This window comes from Zophobas morio, unplaced genomic scaffold (genome assembly GCF_036711695.1).
Source record: "Zophobas morio isolate AGI-343-1 ecotype UQ-CSIRO unplaced genomic scaffold, CSIRO_AGI_Zmor_V1 ptg000006l, whole genome shotgun sequence".
NCBI classification, from domain to species: Eukaryota; Metazoa; Arthropoda; class Insecta; order Coleoptera; family Tenebrionidae; genus Zophobas; species Zophobas morio.
Genome location: NW_026972111.1, coordinates 11,163,128 through 11,184,452, shown reverse-complemented (window position 1 = coordinate 11,184,452; position 21,325 = coordinate 11,163,128). Strand labels below are relative to the sequence as shown.

At 33.2% G+C, this 21,325-nt stretch overlaps 3 protein-coding genes and 1 long non-coding RNA gene across 4 annotated transcripts; 2 read left to right on the top strand and 2 right to left on the bottom strand.

The window, feature by feature from the left end:
* Window positions 1–341: 341 nt before the first annotated feature.
* On the top strand, window positions 342–1,313 carry LOC135123106 (uncharacterized). The gene is made up of 2 exons (XM_064047620.1): window positions 342–452; window positions 517–1,313. Exons 1-2 carry the CDS (start codon window positions 375–377, stop codon window positions 1,192–1,194), a joined length of 756 nt encoding a protein of 251 aa, XP_063903690.1. The 5' UTR covers window positions 342–374; the 3' UTR covers window positions 1,195–1,313.
* Window positions 1,314–5,914: 4,601 nt separating this feature from the next.
* Window positions 5,915–6,636, bottom strand: LOC135123105 (uncharacterized). Its single transcript, XR_010279541.1, has 2 exons — window positions 6,199–6,636; window positions 5,915–6,146 (listed from the first exon to the last, which is right to left on the bottom strand). It is a non-coding gene; the product is annotated as an uncharacterized LOC135123105 (long non-coding RNA).
* Window positions 6,637–12,163: 5,527 nt separating this feature from the next.
* On the top strand, window positions 12,164–12,744 carry LOC135123836 (uncharacterized). Its single transcript, XM_064048712.1, has 2 exons — window positions 12,164–12,330; window positions 12,395–12,744. Exons 1-2 carry the CDS (start codon window positions 12,324–12,326, stop codon window positions 12,742–12,744), a joined length of 357 nt encoding a protein of 118 aa, XP_063904782.1. The 5' UTR covers window positions 12,164–12,323.
* Window positions 12,745–15,540: 2,796 nt separating this feature from the next.
* On the bottom strand, window positions 15,541–21,043 carry LOC135123104 (U5 small nuclear ribonucleoprotein 40 kDa protein-like). Its single transcript, XM_064047619.1, has 3 exons — window positions 20,976–21,043; window positions 16,646–16,967; window positions 15,541–16,583 (listed from the first exon to the last, which is right to left on the bottom strand). The coding sequence occupies exons 2-3, from the start codon at window positions 16,663–16,665 to the stop codon at window positions 15,557–15,559; spliced, it is 1,047 nt and encodes a 348-aa protein (XP_063903689.1). The 5' UTR covers window positions 16,666–16,967; window positions 20,976–21,043; the 3' UTR covers window positions 15,541–15,556.
* Between the last annotated feature and the right edge of the window lie 282 nt (window positions 21,044–21,325).

Below are 21,325 nucleotides of genomic sequence, written 5' to 3'. Positions count from 1 at the left end.
ATATCGAACTGCCTATCTCAAAATATGCGAATATTGATAAGAAACAAACAAAGGATAGTACAATTGATTCATATGAAAAATCATAACTGTGAAATACATAATATATAAATACCACGTTTTTGCACATCTTTCTGTAGTCTTTAAGTACGAATTTGAGAAGAAATTAAAGATTTCAAAAAGACAATGAAAGTACATGGATTTGTGCCCTGTAATAAATTATTATTTTAGAAGCTGCGATAAGTAGAGTAACAAACAAAATTTTATACCTGGGGATTCCACGATGAATCAGATGTTTATCAGTTCATATCAATTGATCCCTATTCGTCAGTACCTTCCAATATAAAGATCCACTCACATACACTGCATTTGCTAGTATGAGATCTCTGCATCTTCTAAATAACAACATGTTGTTCAAGACTGCACTCCTATTTAATGCTCTAATCGCAACACAAGTACGTAATTCTGTTTTATAAAAAAATACTTGTACACTATACATTTTAATTATTATTTTTCCAGTGCTTTGTGACATATGATGCAACCTCATTTAACCCACAAGAACTGCAAAATTTGATCAGCGAAGTAAGAAAAATAGTACGCACCGGAGTAGACTCCGGTTTCCCAGTATTCCAAAACATATCCCACACTGCTACTCTTCTCATACCGCAGAAGGTACTAAAAGCCGCTCAAGCAATTGAACAAAGCAACGAGAAAAATTCTGAAAAATATGAAAACATCAGGGAATCAGCAGAGGCACAGGGAATCGATGTCGATGTGTGTGGGGAATATTTTGAGTACATAGATGCAGATGGCATACTATCTCAGCTGGACCAATGCGTTAAAGATAAAATTGACACGTTTGTTAACCAAATCTACAACGACCACAGCACTTTTATAGATAATCTTTTGCAAATACCATATAAAGTTGACCGCGACGTTATGGAATGTGATTCGGACGACGTAGATTGTTTGGAAGATATTCTACTACAAGTGAAAGAGGTCGTGCTGGTACTACCAAGTCGAATCAAATTTAACCTACACGAAAGTGAGAATAAACTACAATTGTTTATGGAGGATGTTGATCTTTGTATAAACACATTGTCTACTCGGAACAATGTTTATGACGAAGGTGTCATCGAAGGATTTCAAGAATGTGTTAATAATGTCATTGAAAGTAACAAAAATGAAAACCCATAAATAAGTAGGATTATATTATTTGTTAATATTATTACTTTTTTTGAGTTTTGTTTAATAAAAATTGTTAAAAATATATAACTTTTAATCTTGACTTGAATAGAGTGAACTGTTGTCTACAAGTATTTTCGATGTTATTTACCTATTCACAATAAATTTCCCGTCACTTAATTTAATAAGTATTTACTACACAGAAAGCGAATTCGAAGCCAGTTTGACTTATAAGGGTGGTTTGACTTAAGCCGCTTAAGTCATAAAAGTTTTACAAGGTGTATGTCAAGTGACTTTACTTTACAATGTGTCTCGAAGTCTGAAAATCCTTGTTCGTATTACCAAAATTATAAGGAAAATTAAACTCTCTTATCCAACCTTTTTGGACGCTGCTGAGGAATACACAGTAATCACAAAAATCACGGCGCTAGAAAACAAAATTTATTTTTAATGTCTCTTGTGTATTAAATAGTATAATACATCTAGTATTAATCAGCAAGGAAATCTAATCATCTACAAAAAATTTCTGAGGTAAGACCACGATTAAAATGTAATGACGTTTGTATTAATCTCAAGTTTCCTGTATGCAATACCTGCAATGTTTATCGACAGAAATCAGATTGTAACCTTCACGTCATTATCGGAATTATTCTTGAATTACTCATAAAAATAACAAATACCTAGTTAAGTTCATTGGTTTAATAAAAATAAACTTGTTTTTAAAAAGAACTTTAATACCTCCCTCGTTAGAACGAAAATTAGGGGAGCCTATGATGTCGAATTTTCAAAAGTCTTCCGGTGGTGGCCCTAACAACCATCGGGAACGATATCTATAAATTCGGGACCTTATACACTTGTGCCAAATGAAAACGATTACTGTAACAACTAAAAAGATATACCTAGATTAAAATTGTCCAAACACTAGTGGATTATGTAACGTATCCATGGTCCTCTTTTTGGAGATCGTGTTGTATCTCGTGCATCCTGTGGTAAATTGGGTCAATGTCTGCCAAGTCGATTGCGTCGAGTTGTTGCGGTTCTTGTTTCCAGATTTGTGCTTTGAGTGGTGCATTGGATGAGATTTCTAATTTCGATGTTTGGATCAACTGTTTCTTAAATTCAGGATTCTGGTAGTTGTGAAGGGTCGAGAAGTTGATTTTTAGTTTACATCCACTGGGACAGTGATAACGTAACTTCCTTTTACTGATAGGTCTTCGTCCTGTTGTCCGCATGTTGAAGTGGCTGGTTGTTCAAATGAAAATATTCCAATCCATTGGTTTTTGTCTATTTTTCTAATTTTCATGTTTTTGAGGTTGAATTTGATCATATCACACTGCTGGTAATTCTTTGAAAATTTGAGTAGTTGAATTTCACGGGATGCTTCTTTGGAAATTTTACTGGTCTGTGTCTCCAGGGGTGACTTCATTACATTTAACGTCGTTCAAACTGAAGTAAATCTCGTTAAGATAGAGGTATTTGTGGGACGGTATAATGATTTGGTAAGTTTTGGAATCAGGTTGAATGGGAAATGGGTTTAATTGGTAAAAATTGTAATTATGAGGTTCGCTAAGAGGTATCTCAAAAATGAACATGATATGCAGACCTTTCTGATAAGTACTAATTTGAATTGTCCTTTCGTAGGATAGAAGATTTGCTTCGTTGGCTTCGCAGGAGAGGCTTTTTTCGTCGAGTTTATTGTCTACTATTTTTAGTTCACTTAGCAGGACCTTTGGGTTGATTATTTATTGAATTGTGCACTGTGTTCAATTTTGCAAAGCTGATTGCTGTTTCAAGTTCTTCTAATATTCTTAATATGTCCTGCGATATGGTGATCATTTGGAGAAAAACTGTGTGCAGATGCAGAAATGGGTAAATTTCGATTTTCATGGAAATAGTTCAATTGATGATTGATTCGATTTCGGTGATCTTCTTTTTGAATATTTGTTGAATTTTTCGATTGCCGTGGTAGTTTGGGAGATTTGTTCATCAAGGAGAATTTTCTGTTTATCTTGTTGGGTTTGCTTTACAGGGCTACCTAAGAAGTTGATTAGGCCTCTTTTGGTTCTTCGATAGTTTTTTGATATTGTTTCGGGAAATAACTGAGTTTATGTAAACGTGTGGGATTATTTGTATTATTGAAATTATTTTCTGATTCTCTTGCGTGTCTACGGAGATTATCATATTCACTAATAAGCATTTCTATGTCGAATATTCTTATGAATGTTCAATGATCGATTATCTTTCTGGCAATATCTAAATTTTGGGGTAGTAGTACACAGTTTTCGGTAATTTTTGTTATCTGTGGTTGAAGTTGGTTGGATCCACAGATCTTGATGATTATCCTGGAGCAGGAGGTCTTAAATTATCCATGTGTACTCTCTTGGTTTGTTGATCTTGTGAGCGTATCATGCATGTGTTATCATCATTGATTGCGATAATGATAATATCGATTTTTTGATTTATTTCGGTCAGCTTGGGGGTTTTTCTTGTGAACTTGTTGTCCTATTACGAACGTATTTTGATTGGGTTATTTGTTTCGCCTTTCAATTACATGTTCCTTATGCGGTTGCATATCTTCGGCGATTTTCTGGTAGATTAATTTCATTCGATTTTTGTGATCGATGTTGTACTGTTGGAATTATCGAGTGTGGTGTGGTGGTAAATATCAAAAGGGTTTCGTGGCGCTGTGTATCCTAATAATAATTCAAGTGGAGTATAACTGGTAACGGAATGGATGGTGGTGATTGGTGGGTCTTTGAAGTATTGTCTCAGAATTCGGTAATGTTCTGTGAGAGTCGAATGTAGTGTTTCAATTAAACCACTTGATTGCGAGTGTCTTGGTGTTGTAAAGTGAGCTTTGATTTTGTGGGTTTCCAAACGTTTTTCCACGGTGTCATTTTGAAATTCTAGTCCTGAGTCAAAGGTGATTTTTTCTGGTACTCCATAGTATTGGAAAAAGATTAATAATTTGTCACAAATTTCGATGGCGTTTTGGCTTGAAACTTGATATGCTTGGGCTAATTTCGTAAACGCGTCAATAACTGTTAAAAATGTGGTTCCCTCGACTGTAAATAGATCCATGTCCGTTTGTTGAGAGAGTTTGTCAATTTGTTCTGTCAGTTTTAGTAGAATCTCGGGGGGATGTCTTTCATATTTCGTCCTTCTGCATATTTCGCATTTATTGATGTAATCTGCTACGTCTCTGGTTAATTTTGGCCAGTAGTATAAGCTTTGTAATCAGGTATATGTTTCACGTATTCCTCGATGATTGGTTTTTCCTTCATGGTGATCTCTTATTAATTCCTTCTGTTCGTTTTTGTCTGTGATTAGGGTTATAATCTATTAAAAGATCTTTGATTTGTTGATTATTATTGTTGTCTTGAGCGATTTGAGCTTTAATTATTATCATTCCGTTATCCTTTATAATTTTTGGACTTCATGAAGGGTTCGCATCTTCATAGAAGTTGATTGCTCTTGGCGTTTCATTATGTTCTCGTCGTGAAGTTACTAATGGTGTGTTTAGTGTGTAAGTGATGGTTCTTTCAGATTAACTATTTTTTGATCGGTTGTAATTCAATTGGCTGTTTCCTGTTTGTCTGAAATCTGATTCTCTGCGTATAATTGATCTGTGTTCACTTGTTGTGTCGGATGGGTTTGTTACTAAAATTGCTGATATTGTGTCTTGTATGAATTACTTGGTGATAGGTTTCTTGGTGAATGTCTTGGGGAATTGTTTGGAGTTGGCATTCTGAATGTTGGTATTGAGAATTCTTCAGGGGTTGTTGGAATGAAGTCTATTAAGTTTGGAATGGAAAGGTCGTTGTTGCTGATTGTTGGTTCTGGAGTCCTTAATACTGTGTTTTGGCTTTTATTTTCCCGCATTAGCTCGTTTAGTAAACGTTATAATTCTTCATCTGGTTAACGTTGAACTGCAGTTGAGCATGCGTCAATGTCCATAAGGTAGATCTGTATTCTTAAGAGTGAGTCAGCATTTGTGTTAAATTTTTCTTTTTTGTAAACAATGTCGTAGTCGTGTTGTTTTAGTTTTAATCTCCAGCGAACAAATTTTGAATTGTGTTCTTTGAGTGAGAATAGCCATTGAAGTAGACGTTGAGATGTATAGGTTGTGAGTAGGGTCTGAAATATTTTGTTGGCCATACTATTGCTAATAATTATTTTTCGATCGTTGAGTATTTTTGTTCGGTCTCATTGACTGTTCTTGAAGCGTAAGCTAGTGGTTGACTTGAAAAATTGGATGGGTGATTAAAATTTTCTTGGCATTTTTCTTTAAGCATTTTGTCAAAGGTCTTGTGAGCTGTGCAAATGTTGATATGAAATTTTGAAATTGTTGTCCATTCCCGTTTAAGTCACTATATTAAAAATAAAATATCATTCAGTCAGCATGAATTTATAAGTGGAAGGTCCACAGTCACTAATTTAGTCACGTCAACGCAAAATATACGAAGTGTTTTGGATGGCAGGGGACAAATGGATGTGATTTTCTTAGATTTCAATAAAGCGTTCGACAAACTGGATCATGACTTGCTAATCTTGAAGTTGGAGAAAATATATGGGTTTTCTCCAAAATTGATAAAAATGTTTACCTCGTATTTACAAGATAGATATAGTATTTCCACCGATAGATTAGCTGACAGAAAAGTCACCAAATATACCGCTATAAAAAGTAGTGCCAAAGGCGCTTTATTTGAAATATAAGGAGATTTGAAAATAATGAACTACGTAAAATTACTTTTAATAATAACACAATTTATTTCCAACAGACAATATTATCTATACTGGAACATACACTTTGAATAACATTACCTACTTTATATTGAAGTAACAACCTCTGTAGGGCATCTTAAATTAAAATTTTCCTTCTTGAAAAATGAATACGCATTGGCAATCATTTTCTGTGCCACGATGTTGTCAACAACAGTGATACTGCACCGGGTTGAAGAGGGCTATAAAATATAATGGTATATAATGATTGCACAGAATAAATCAACAACTCACTCTTGCGTAATTATGAATTTTATTCGTAATGTCTTCCATGGGGTCCATATGAAACGTTTTTTGACACAAACAACTTAACCTAAAATGTCCAAACTTCAGCCACTATACAAAAAACAGCACAAAGGTCTATAATATCATACCTAACAAATCGAAACAAGTAAAAAAACACAAACACTAAACGCAAAAAACACACTTTTTAACTTTTTGAACCAAAATTTTAAATTAACGTCAATTAGCTGATCGACCAAAACACAGGTTAAACGAAACCGACCGACTGGCGCAGGCATAGAGGCGTAGGAAATTCGTTGCGCGGGAAAAGGAACGTTGGTTGCCAACTTAAACTACAACTCTTTAACTGCTTTAAGCGTATAATGTTAGTATATTTTGGATTCTCCGGTTGGCGATTGTGAATTCAAAATTTTCCAATCTATCGCTGGAAATAGTATATCAGTTTGTTGACTATTTTGAATACAGATCGACCAATGTGTGGCAGAGTTCTGGTGTTCCTCAGGGCTCGGTTTTGGGGCCGCTGCTTTTTGCATTGTTCGTCGATGATATCACTAAAATTATCGGAGATAACTGCTTAATATATGCTGATGACGTAAAAGTTTTTTGAAAAATCGGAAATATTGCCGATTCTATCAAATTGCAGGAAGTTTTGGATAGAATTGTACTATGGTGTATATATAATCGATTATTTTTAAATCCTTCTAAATCCAAAGTGATGTCTTTCACAAAAATTAAAAATGCAATGATTCATTGTTACACTATTTGTGATCATGTAATAAATCGACCTGAATACATTAAAGATTTAGAAGTCACTTTGGACAGCCAGCTAAATTTTGTCAAACATGTTGAATTGGTGGTATCAGCGGCTTACAAAAGCTTGGGGTTTGTACTTCGTAATACTAAGTGTTTTGTAACTCAAGTACATTCATTAATTTATATTATGCATTTGTAAAATCGAAGCTTGAATATGCTAGTATCGTGTGGAATCCATCATTTAAGTATTTAACCGAATCTATAGAAAAAGTTCAGAGACGGTTCTTGAAATATCTGGTGTTTCGGATTGATGGCATATATCCCATAAGAAACATTCCTCAAAAATTATTGTTGGGTAGATTTTCCATATTAAGTTTAGAAGTGCCGAAGAATTATAAACTTAGTCATGTTTTTACATTCCCTAGTAAACAACAGATTGGACGCTCCAAGTTTACTTGAACAAGTGTGCTATTGGGCTCGACCACGTAGTTTACGAGACAAAAGCATCTTTTATATAAAAAAATCTAGGACGAATATTTTGAAGTTCTCGCCTATATATATGATGCAAATGTATTTTGATAAGTTCAATGCCGATGTAAATATTGATATTCACGTGGTCAGTGGCCAAGTACTTAGAAAACATCTAACAAATTATTTTGATATTGGTAGTGGTTTCTGATCAACTTCTTAAGATTGAGATTGGTTTTCTATTGGTTAAAACATTAAATTTTCAACAGCTTACTACAGAATTGATGTTCTTTTTTTGTTTGTTTTTTTTACTCCTTCGTTAAATGAATAATTATTTATTTATGTGTTTTTTTTTGGTATTTATGGTTTAAGCTTCGTAATTGGGTTGCGACCTGTGGAGCTTATATGGTAATAATATAATTAATAATAATAATATTAATGAATTTTCTGTAATAACCGAGTAGTCCTAAAAATCCTTTGATCTCTTTCTGGGTTTTCGGTAAAGGGTAGTTCATGACTGATTTTATTTTATCGGGGTTTGGTTTTACTCCATCGGGTGTGATAACGTGTCCTAAATATGCAACTTCTTTTCCTAAGAATTCGCTTTTGTCCAGTTGTATTTTGAAATTTGCTTTACTTATTCTTTCGAAGACTTAGTCGTGAAATATGTTCTTCAAGTGATGTTGAAAAAATGATGATGTCATCAAGGTAAACGAGACATTTTTCATTCTATATTCCTCTTAGAATATTGTCCATAACTCGTTGGAAAGTAACTGGGACTGTCGTGAAGGCTGTTTTTTGTGTGTCCTCAGGGTGCATTTCCACTTGGTGAAATCCTGAGACTAAGTCAAGTGTGGTGAAGTACATGATTTTTCCTAACTTGTCCAAAATGTCATTGATGTTTGGAATGGATACTTGTCGTCGATTGTTTTTTCATTTAATTTTCAGTAGTCTATTACGACTCTCCATTTTTTTTCACTTGAAGCGTCCATTTTCTTATTTACGATCCATATGGGTGACAACCAAGGTGAAATTGAAGGTCGAATTATTCCTTGTCCTAGCATTGAGTATATTTGTTTTCGTACTTCTTCTTTGTGTACTTCTGGGTATCTGTATGATTTTGTAAAAGTTGGATTTTCGTCTTTGGTTCTTATTTGATGCTTAATTTGGTTATTGAACATTAAGGGTAGACATCCGGTGTTAAAGACGTCTCGATAAGCTATGCATAATTTCCAGATTGCGTCTTTTTTTTCTGCGTTCATGTACTTCATTGAATTCATATGTATTCACCGTATTGATTTCTAAAGGCTTGAATAGTGTGAAAGTCAATTCTTGATGCGTTGGGTTGATTGTGGTGGTCGTTGCTTTTTTGTCCTTGACATATGAGGCTGGTATTTCGGCTGTGTCGAAGTTTTGGTGGTGTAAGATTTCTTCTGTGACATCTTTGTCGACAGGTATCTGGATGATTTGTTCTGTTCTTGGTTGAAGATTCATTTGAAAAACTGCTTTTCTTCTTTTTATTTCATCACATTCAAAGTAAATGGGAACTATGGTTTATCAAAAAATTCTTTCCAAAATATAAACATGCGTTTAGATCGTCTTGCAAAAATTAGCGAAATTGAGATTGTTAGCCAAAAATTTTGATTTGGAGAAATTTCTTCAGATGTAACACCTTCATTAGAATCAGCTGTTGCGAAAGTCTATTTTGATTGTCCATTGTGGACTTATGCTGATATCATAACAAGCGTATGAAAGCGAAAAAGAATATACTCGTATATTTCAAACAACGAACTGACAGAAACTAACCACAGTACGAAGAATAAAAATGACCCCAAGATAAAAGTTGATTTGTTTTCGACAAATATCAATTTATGTTCAATTGTTAATTTATTTACTTAATTGGAAACACTATATTTTGGATCCGAAAACTGTCTTTTCAATGGTAAAAATGACTTATAATTAGTATTCATGAATAAAATTTACACTTGGGGCACTCGAATATTAAGATCCTTCATAACAACACCTTACATGTATTTTAAGTACACTATCACGGCTTTATTTTCGTGAGTGGATTGTAAATATGCGTCGAATTAAAGGTACGGATTATTCTGAAGGTGCTGGAAAAACGCTTTGGAACGTTACGGCTAAGCCCGTATAAGAAGAACATTTTAAGGAATACAGGAATTTTAAATCAGTTTACGAATGTTGAATTCAAATCTGAGAGAACTGTAAAAAACCTAAGCCGGGAACGATTACAAAATAAGTAAACAAAATAAATTTTAAACAGTACTATGAAATAAATTTATTATTTTATTAATAGCAGATGTTTTTGATGAGAATATTTAAATTGAAAGAACTAAAATACTCCATTTTTAACAATTAAATGAATCTTCTAAACTAGATGAATATAATGCAAAAAAATAAAGGTTTAAATTCTATGTGAAATTTGAAGTGTTGAAAGCATATAAAAAAACTCCGTATAAATGTGATAGTGTGCGATAGCAATAAGGCTAAAGATATTGTAGCGACAAAAACATTTACATAGAAAATTACAATATGGAGAGATAATATGAAATTAAACTTTTAACTTTTTAAAAAGGGTACCTTCAAAAACAAGGTAAAATCCCTAAAAAACGTTTCATGTTACCTAGTAGTCACATGATTCTGCTAACTTTAATCAAACTCATAATTATTCCTTTAACAAATTTTTAAAAATTTTGGCACTTAACAAATGTTCGAACCGCGCCCTAATTTGGTTCTTCTTTATTTCTCTACACAAGAACTGCTGACACCAAATTTTAGGGCATTTGGAGAAACCTTTAAAATCTACCCCAATACAAACTGCAAACTGGGGCTTAAAAATACGCCAATCAAGTCAGAACTCGACATTTGCTTATTTCTCAAGACGAGGATTAATGATACGAAATTTCAGCTCTTTCAAAGGAACCCTTAAGAACCACCCCCAAAACAGCCTTGCGGACAATTGGTTAAAAATACCTCGATCAAAGCAAAACTCGTTCGGAGAAATCCTTAAAAACTGCGACCAAAACGACCTTACAACCGAGGGCTTCAAAATACATCTATCAAGTGAACACTTGACATTTGTTTATTTTTACATACAAAGAGTGTTGATCCAAAATTTCATCTTTTTCTAGGCAACCTCTAAGGACTACAGCAAAACAATATGACAGACTGAGCCTTAAAAATGTTCTTATCAAATTGAAACATAATATTTGCCTAATTGTCGATGGCTGAAGTATTTATATACAATTTTAGTTTTTTTCAAGCAATCCTCAAAATCTACCCCCGAAACAACCTTGCAAACTGGGGCTTAAAAATATTATTACCAAATCGAAAGTTTATATGTTCATCTATACGACAAGTGTTAATGCAAAAAAAATCAGCCTCTTTTAAGCTGCTCTTAACAAGTAGCCCAAGAGTTTAAAAATACTGTAGTTGAGTCGAAAGTTTGCTGAATTCAACTCATAAAAATATCAAAAAGGTTATCGAGCTAACTCAATAATTTAGAATAAAACTTTGTTTTTTTAGAATGATTTGCTTTTTCTTTTTTCTTTTATAGAATGATTTGTTTTTTTCTTAATTATTATTTTTCTGTAATTGGGTTTTAAGCCTGTAGAAAAATAAAGTATTATTATTATTATTATTAATATTATTAATTCATGACCCATAGAGTATGAAAAATTAGGTCTCCTGGTTCAGTCTGTGTGCCGTCTGTTCAGATTTTTATTTGGCAGATAATCTCCAAAACTACCGAACGGATTGTATTTTGTATGTATGTTAGGAATATCGAGTAGATGGTAAAACGCTAACCAAAATTTGTCCAATCTCCCTATCAATGTTATAACATCTCAAAAATATTTATAATCCTAAATTTTATAAAATAGCATAGTCTTGTATTTGTTTTATTGGATACAAAATCGCAAAATCTAATTTTTTAATTTTTCATAGAAACAGGATTTGTGGCACTGCATTTCGGGGGCAAGGGTAGTCCTGTCGAAATAACTTTAACCAATTATTTTAAATGCTTTTGTTGCATTTCTTGCATTTAAATGCCATATTTTCCCGATATATGTTCAAGTTCCCCTACCCCTTTAACGGGAGATACGAGATAACAACACCCAATAAAATCAACCGTAAATAAATTTCTTGTAATGCGGGACAGAGAAAAAGAAGAAGCAAAAAACAAGAAAAAAAGGTGATAAGATATGTGAATGCTATCGAAAAATAGGCTTTACATTTAGAGTAAATAAGACTTATTCCAAGAAAGTGTACACCCCAAATGGAACAAACTCACACCTGTGAAGCCAGCCAGCAACTTTCGCTCAGAAAACACAAAAAGGAAGAAAGACCCTCAAAGAAAACAGGAACAAGTAAGCCAGTCTCCAAAACTCCAAATGTGCAGCGGTTAAATAATTCTCCGTTTAGTCACAGGGCAATCGTTTCGTACAAATTTGCTGCCACCAGAGGATTTTTTTTGACACTCCATAAATTAAGATCATGTCTCTTTTCTAGGTATTGGTAAACGAATATCTTGGCATTTTTGGAATAATTGTCAACTGCTCAAAAGTGACAAGAATGCAAACTTGGATTCATGATATTTTTTAAATTCTACTATGAATCAAGAAACAGAACAACAATGTATTGTGGGGTGCCTATCCGGATAGGTGAAATTCGTCTTTTACGCTAATATAGAGCTTGCTTTTATTACGCCAAAATTTAGCAACACTGTGGAAGTCTACTTTGTAAACTGCTGGTCTGTGCTGCGTTTACTATTTAGTGTTCCTGGTTTTACAGTTTATCATCTTGTCGAGTACTCTCTCTGTATCTATTGTGGTTCCCTGGTTGGCTGTTGCTGCTACATAACTCCAAGAAACATGGCAGGTATGTTTATCACTATAACCCATATAGCAAGTTATAAAAAAACTAATAACTTTTTTATTGTCAGGAAATCTAGAAGATTTGAAACAACTCTATCTGAAGCAGGGAAGAAACAAATTCCACGCTATATTTACCAACAAGAACGATCTTGCAGTGAAAGCATCTGTAGAAATTGACGAAAAGATCAAGGTTTATCCGAAACAGAACGCGGGTTTTCATTGTATGATTACTGGTGCACAAAATATCACCAAGTTTACTGCACACCGACACAGGATTATCGTGACTTTGAAACGTAAGCAGATTTTGACGCTCTACTTGAAGAGGGATAGCAGCTACTATCGACAAAAACATCTACAGCCTGTGGATTTACTTGATACAGTGACGTTTATGCTCGAAGAATTGACCCCATCGTCATAATCACAAAGACAATATGTTGTATGTGTAATGTTATACTTATATAAATAAAATATTTTCCAAGTCTGGGTGATTTCTTTCTCAAAATTATTATAAAAGTGACTACATTTTTAAACCAAAATAATCACGCGACGATACGAAAAAACCAGGTGTCTGTTGCACGGTTTGGAGTTAAATTTTTTCAAAATTTGTGTAGCAAAACTTTTCTAACTTTCAAAAATGGCTCGCACATATTGAATACAATCGGAATTAACTATTGTTTAAAAGTGTAACCAGTGATGAACGTGATATTCCACTTCACAACCGTGAGGAGAACAAAATCTCTTAAAAACGTTTTCACTTATTTTACCTTTAACATGGAATAGTTTTTGAAAATAATTTGTTACTAGCTCAGTAGAATCTACCAGTGCTAAATTGTCACATTCGAGTTTTATTTATAGTTATATAAATTATATCATCATGTTTTAATTACTGTTTTATCTAGGTAAAGATTCTACCGAAATGTCTTGGTATTTTCCAAATAAAGATACAATTTGAAATTTTTATAAAAATATTATTTTTGGATTATCATGTTTATCGTTGCCTATAATATCAGCATTCGACAATTTGACATTTGGCGCGCATGCTAATTTCCTAAAATGACTCACCTTGTATATTCTGCCTAAATACTTCGTCCTTGATCAAGCTGATTAAAAAAATGAAAATTAATTTGTTAAAGACATTTAATTATGATTTGCTGTATCAAAAGCTGCTACAATTTTGAAATTAAATTTATTATTGTGAATGTGATTGTATAGGCAACCAATTATACGCAGTGGGATTTATAAATTTGCTGTTCCCGCTGTTCTAGCTTTGTCCAGCTGAAAATTGTCATTTATAAACTCCGTTGTCAAGTTGGCGTTGATATTAACTTTGATGTTGAACGTTTGTCGTATTTATAGGGGTCGTAGAAGAAAAATGGACGATTTAAGTTGATTATTACAAAAATTTACCATTTTAGACATGTTTTATGTTTCTTGTTGTCGGAATTAGTCTACACATATTAAGAAAAAAAAAAAAAAAATGTAGCCCCGCCCACCCGCCCGATCTCAATTGTGATGATTTTTTTATTCGTCTCTACGAGAAATTAAAAACATGTTTTTGAGTATCGTGTTGTTCAAAGAATATTATGTATATTAAGAAAAAAATAAAGCTGAAAATTAGGCCCCACCCATACCCGCCCCGATCTCAATTCTTAATTGTGATGAATTTTTCATTCGTTAGATAGAGGGGCGGGGTTTAATTGCAAAATTTATGTTTGTCTACAAGAATTTACCATTCCAAACATATAAGACGGCTACGTATATTAAGAAAAAAGACAAAATATAAGCCCCACCCACCCGCCCTATCCCAAGTGTGATGATTTTTTTAATCGTCGATACCTAAAGGAGCGAAATTTAATTGCAAAATCCTTATTATTTCTCTAGAAGAAACTACCATGTAAGACATGCTTTTGAGTATCGTGTTATTCAAAGAATACTATGTATATTGAGAAAAAATTAAAGCCAAAGATTAAGTCCCACCCATAACTGCCCTGATCTAAATAGTAATGAAGTTTTCATTCGTAGGCAGACGTAGGGGTGGAGCCTAATTGCAAAATTGCAAAATCCATTTTTCTTACAAAAAGTTTATATTTTGCTTCTTTTTCTTAATATACATAGCATTCTTTGAACACCACGATATTCAAAAACATGTTTTTAATTTATTGTAAAGAAATAAGTATTTTCCAGTTAAGCTCCGCCCTTTTGGTTCACGGCGAATAAAAAAAATCATCACAATTGAAACAGGGCGGGTGGGGGGACTAACATTTTGCCTTTTTGTTTTAATATGTGTAGATTTCTTTTCACAACATGAAACATAAAACATGTTTAAAATGGAAAATTTGTATAAGGAAATCTATATTGTTTTATAATTTTGATTTTTTTTTTTCAAAAATCTGAGCGTTTCGGATAAAAACTCAATACGGCATCATAAACTACATGGGTAGGACTGTGTTATTTTGTACGATTTAAAACCCATTTACTATGTACAACGTACAACTTTGAAGTGGCCGAAACGGGAGACCTATTTCTTCGTACTCTAGGGGTCACGAAAGGTCAAGAAAACGTAAAAGTAGAGAGTCGGCCAACGGATTCGATTACAATACTTCCTTCGTTTACGCCCGGGAAATAAAAATAAAATTCACAAAATCAAATCTTCTGGAGCTATTCATCAGTTCTATATAAATTTTTTAGAACAAAACGTCGTGCCATAAAGGCGATCGCGTAGACTGGTTATGGGGAGGAATGAAAAAAATATTTTCAAAATTTAAACATATAGTTCGCTGAAAGTTTTAGTACAGTTATCGCTTAATTTGAGTGCAATAAATTCGTTTGCCAGGAAGATCACTCCTATTATTTAAAAAGCATGGAACTGTACAACAGATACATTTAATAAACTTACCTTTACGTCAATTTTTTTTACCTTAACTTTTCTATAATTTACAAATTAATATGAGTTCAATACCCACCCTCATTTTCAATTTCAGTTTGTTCTTTATTAATCCTTTTTTATTTTGTTTATTTCAGTTGTATGTTTTCCTGTAATCTCATAGGTTGGTGGAAATCGAAATAAAATTATTATTATATTTATCAATTTATTGTTATTAATAAGTCAAAATTAAAAAAAAAATAGAAAGCAAAACTAACCTTAATGGCTAAGAAAACAACTACAGATATTGAACATGTTTTTACAAAGATAAAAATCAAATACAGAAGTTAGAAAATTATGATATTAATTAATTTAATTCACCTAAATAAATTTGTTTATCACTAGCTCCTGACAAAACGATGGGTTCAGTAGGATGAAAATCGACGTCATTAACACTTCCATTATGTCCAGGCAGTTTATAAATTGTTCTCCCAGACGCAGTGTCCCAAATATACAACAATCTATCGGCCGATCCTGCACTAACTTTCGAACCATCTTTGGACCATGAGCACCTCAAAAGATTTTTTTCAAAGTTGTGTCGGTGTCCTGTACATATTTTAACACATCTTTCTTGTAATACATATGGCCTCACATCCCATATCCTCAAACTATTATCCCTAGAATTTGAAAGTAAATATGACCCATCTGGACTTAAAGCCAGTCCAGTGACCGCATCACTGTGTCCATTTAAAGTATAAATAATTTCTTGGTTCCGTATATCCCAAACTGTGATATCATTATCAATTCCTCCAGCGAAAATTTGCTCTGCTGTATCATTAAACGCGACGGCAGCCACCTGATAATTGGAATTGAACGTAGAAATTGTTTGTTGTGTACGGGTGTCCCAGAGTTTCACTGTTGTATCATCACTGCCTGATACCATCATCTGCGCTCCTCGTCTCGCTCCTTGTACTGAATTAACAAAAGCAGCGTGACCCTCGTAGTATTTAATCCGTTGTCCCGTTGGCAAATCCCACAAACCCAAAGTATGGTCTGTGCTCGCTGTGAAAATATTACTTCCATCGGGTGTGAAATGCAGTTCCATTATAGCCCCTGTGTGACCATGCATTACGGACAAATTCTCGCAGTTGCCGTAAACGCTCCACATAAATATCCGCCTATCAAAGCCCGATGAAGCCAAATGCTGGCCCTCTGGATGAAATTCAACTGTAAAAATTTCCCCTTCGTGTCCGTGCAGGTACATAGTCGGTGCGAACAGTTTTGAAGTCCTAGCCGGGGCCCCTTGCAACACAGATTTGTCTCCAGTGGAAATTTCCGCTTCATTCCCAGCTGATTTTTCAGCTGGCGACGTCCCTTCAGTGGCCATTTCAAGCCTGTAAACAATAACAATTTGATATATACTATCACACTGAGTTATATACATTTTCCTACTTACATTTCTGCCGCTTTATACATCTGTGACGTTCTCTTACTCGAGCAGCGGCGTCACTCTGCTCCCGAAGTGGACTGTACACACACCCTCATATACCTACCCGGTTTTTGAAACCACCCACTATTTACAGACCCTCGGAAACAACGAATCACGTGGCCAGTTTTCAAAAACAAACCCGCTTATTAATTCTGCCCCCTCCAACCCGAAGTAGGTATTTACATGTAAGAAATAATTAAAGTAAAAACCAGGAATTAATGTATTTAGTAGAACGGCTTAGAATTATGGTAATGATAAAATTTACAGCCTTATCTCTCCGATTGCTTGCCTGAAAAAAACAAAGGTTGTATGATTCAAAAGTGCATCAATAATGCATTTTTGTAAATTATCGCTATTATAAACTTAAGCAAAGGCATTGAATAAACACTTTTGCAAAGAGAAAGTCAATATTCACTAATTTCTCGTTACCATTGTTCAGGGAACTACCTGAGTCACCCAAGATAACCTTCGCATCATCCAATGGTCCATTTTAACATAAAAAAGTTTTGCAAGGATTTTAGGCCCGTCAGTGCGCCTCCCTTTGGGTCAGTATTTTTTAATTTTTAAATTTTGAATTGAAATCATAAACGTATTTTTTACGGATGTACGGATTTAAAATTTTAAAATTAGTTTAGTTTAAGCTATGGATGAACAAGTCGTAATTGTGTTTTTTAAGCACAAAAAATGTCATTTTAGAATTACGAAATCAAAAAATTGGTGTAAAGCTGTTTTTTATTTAAACAGAACTTCCCTCGTTTCTGAAGTGCAAGCGAATAAATACAAATTCTTCGGAAAAATTTAAAATCCAATTCTGCGGATTTCATTTTATTTATAAGTTAAATGTGTGAACTGTTAGAGTACAGATAAACAAGTTTATATATATGAGTTAAAGCGAGTTTTTCATAACAAAATTTTGTGACGACGTCATCAAATTTTTGGCAACGAGAAAATGCAATGAGCCGTTCTTGATTTCATCAACAAAATAGATTGCCTCAATCATTTTTTTTTGGGTCAGCCTGTATAGTAATTCTAAAAAATATGAGTGCGTTGATAAACCACAAGTTTGGTTCATAAAGTCTTGCATATTTTATATACGACCTATGATAAATTTTGATTAACGATTTACCATGCTTAAGACTACTTTAAAACGTTTGCAAGATCTCAGAGGTTTTGCATTTTCAAAGTTAAATTGCAAAATGTTGTTATACAATTTTATTGTTATTTTTTTTAATTTGAATGTCTTGGTGGTGGGGATGGTTAGCTAACTTTTGGGTCCATGATATGCCTAGTATACATATAAAATTTGACAAAAATCGGTTCAGTAGTTTTAGAGATTTTCTGTCTAATAAAAATAGGCACAAACGACAGACAGGCGGACGGTTGGAAGGACGGAAACGGGAAACCTCTTTTTTTCAAAAACTGAATTCTTATAAACAGATTTTTAACTTTAATGTAAAATTAATGTCAATTATTATTAATTATTCTCGTGGTCAATCTTTTCAGAACTCTGTTTGCTTATTCACTTAAAAAGGCATTTCCATTTGAGGAGAAAGCGTTTATGATTGAGTCTTATTTTCGAAATGTACAGAAAGTAAAAGGTGTGTGGAAGTAGGTACTCGATGAACTATCTTTTACTGTATCTCATTTCCGACAAAAAAATCGACAATGTCCTTGATACGATAGAGTTTTGTAAGCTGAAAACAGTGGTGAAAACGGCCTTCCGAAATTTCTTTATTTAAATGAGCTATGGATTTTTAAAATACGGTGTGTTCAATAAAAATGGGATTTACATTTTTTCGCAGTGTAAAATAACTTTTTTAATTTGTCATTTATTTGTCAAGTAGACAGTTAACACATTACTGCCAAACCTCATTTGAGCGAAATAGATAAAACTAACCTATTTCTTCGCAAAACTAGCATTTCGTTTTAAATATTGCTCCAAACAGCTATTTGTGAACAAAAAAATTTTTATTCGCGCAGATGTATACACGGTTTTAGTTCCATATTCACAAAACTGCTGAGAATAATTAATTGATCCAAAAAAATTATATATAGAGTTCTCCGCACTAAAATTTAAAAAATAATTTGAAAATATGACCATAAATAATCAATGTGACAAATACAGAAGGAATGGCTCCTGATACAAGTTTTCGACGTTTTGTTGATGAACAAAAATCGCTTTCAAAATGAGCACTATAAACCGTCGAATATTCTGATCATTTTTCAATATCAGTAAATAACCTTTACGCCAATCAGCAGCATAATTAGTCAATGGTATCTTCACTAAATTTACTTCCAGAAAAAAGTAAAATTCTTTACCAAAAAACCTATGATGTGTTCGTTGCATGGACAGCACGGAATCCATATTACTTCTCCGAAATTTACCACAAAGACTTAATAATAAGCTTGTGGCCAAAGTATTCTATGGTCCACTTTAAGTATCCATCATGATTTAGACATATCCAAAATAATGTAATCAACTAATAACGTCTAAAAATATTCACTTGTATGTTTGGTTGCATAATTTAGGTTTTGAATTTTCACTAATTTAATAAAATTACGATCGCCGGAAAAGTATGATAACTAATTCGACTGTTAATTAGTAATTAATAATTTCGAACATTAACAAAATATCTCGATTATTATCCTTTAGTAATAAACTTGTTTGTTAAATTTTGTTTTACTTCTTAACAAGTTAAATGCCTTGGGTTGTTCTGCGGAACTACTAGCTTTGTTAAAGTTTTATTAGATTGGTAGACAACAGTATGTGAGATATCGAAACTATACGACTTTTTCGCCATCTTCGGGAGTACCCGAGGGTTCCAATTTAGAGCCTCTCCTTTTTTTGCTGTTTATTAACGATTTGCTTGAAGTTGTTACTTGTGAAAGTCTCTTATTTGCCGATAATTATAAATTGTACACTGAAATTAAATGCACTGAGGACTTAAATCGACTGTCACTAAATGTCTCTATATGTAATGTTGCAACATATTCTAGAGAAAAAACAAACCATTAACTATCCATATGATATTTACTCAGTCAATATAAATCGTTTAGAGTGTATTAAAGACCTCGGCATTTTGTTTGATAATCAGTTTACTTTTGTTGGACACATACAAGACATGGTCAAACAAGCTTTCAGAACCTATGGGTTTATACATACCGTGAGGTTTTTTTTCTCTGAACATAGGATAATTAATGTTAAATTGGTTGCATACCTGCTTGTAATGGATTGACTTGGACTTTTAAAAACTGAACATAAAATCTAATCGAGATTTAGGATATGTCAAAGATATTCCCATTGACATTTGGCACTACTGTCTTCATGTATTGTAATAAGTACAAGTTTAAAGAACAGAAAATTTACATTATTGACCTTTTTAAAACAATTTCGTAAAAAATTTTACTGTAAATGTCATCGTTAACATGGCCTACTCCTCAATTATTACGAATCTTATGTGATCTTATGTTCAGTTTTTAAAAGTCCAAATCAATCCATTGGAGGATGAAACAACCCAACATACATGAATTATCCTATGTTCAGAGAAAAAAAAAACCTCACGGTGTATGTAGGAAGTTTGATATTAATTTTGACAATGCGAGTACGTTAAGCTGTGCTGTTATTGAAGAATTTGGCCTTTAAATTTAGGAAGTCTCATTTAATTTTTGTGCAGTTTAGCCCTGTTTCTTTTTATTTTTTCTTTTTTTTTAATTTTTATTTTATAATAGTTTCTAAACAACTATAATGTACTCTCTTAGTCATATACAGGGTGTTCATTTTATCTGTTCACGCCTGAATATTTCTGCATAGGCAACCCATTTTACGTTTCGTAAACAGCTATGATTAATTTTTATTTTTAAATAACAATGAACGCATAGACAGCAATGATCAGAACCAAAATTATGACAAATTATTTCTGTCAGCCAAATATTTTCAATTTTCGTTTGCTTTAAAATGTTTTCGAATTCAGAAAAAACAGGCATGCTATTAATATTGGGAAAGTGTTATGTATGGTATGTTAGATAGAGCCGAGACAGGTATTTTGAACATTTATTATAAATTTGTTTTCGTTGAAATGTGATCCATTAATAAATTGAGTATTAATTTTTTCAATTTTGTCATTATTTGGCATTGACATTTTTGTCATTTTTTTTTTCTGTGAGTGCTGATTGCTTATTAAAAAAAAATTAAATTATACGAAGTTGTCTCTAGGGTGTATTATATGTTGCCTATGCAAAAATTGTCAGGCGCGAACAGATAAAATGAACACTCCGTACATTCTTTTAACGTACTCACTCTGCTGTTTCATTTTATTGAATAGATTTTTTTAATTATTAGTCAATGCAGGCGAGTCTAGAAATTTTAAAAACTTTTTTTACAAATGTGACACATAACCTCAAAAACTAAACAAACTACAACCAAGAACAAAACATGGAGACTGAGTACTGAGATACCAGGTGACAATAACGAACAGGTGTAGTCGTTGAACATTCCTCTCCCCACTGTTTCGTCATGACGTCATTTATTAAAAAACTCACGGTTGGCTTCTTCGTGTGTTGGCACCTGGTTGGTACTCCTCTGATACATAGAAATTTCCATCAACATCTGTTTTGGAGGTACAAGGCCAACTTGATTTTTTTAAATAG

What these genes read in the sequence shown, in the direction of transcription:
- LOC135123104 (XM_064047619.1), bottom strand. Translation starts at nt 16,665, where the DNA reads ATGTATAAAGCGGCAGAAAT. An exon ending in ATGTATAAAGCGGCAGAAAT is followed by an intron (nt 16,584 to 16,645) that starts GTAAGTAGGAAA and finishes TATTGTTTACAG; the next exon opens with GCTTGAAATGGCCACTGAAG.
- LOC135123106 (XM_064047620.1), top strand. Translation starts at nt 375, where the DNA reads ATGAGATCTCTGCATCTTCTAAATAACAACATGTTGTTCAAGACTGCA. An exon ending in ATGCTCTAATCGCAACACAA is followed by an intron (nt 453 to 516) that starts GTACGTAATTCT and finishes TTATTTTTCCAG; the next exon opens with TGCTTTGTGACATATGATGC.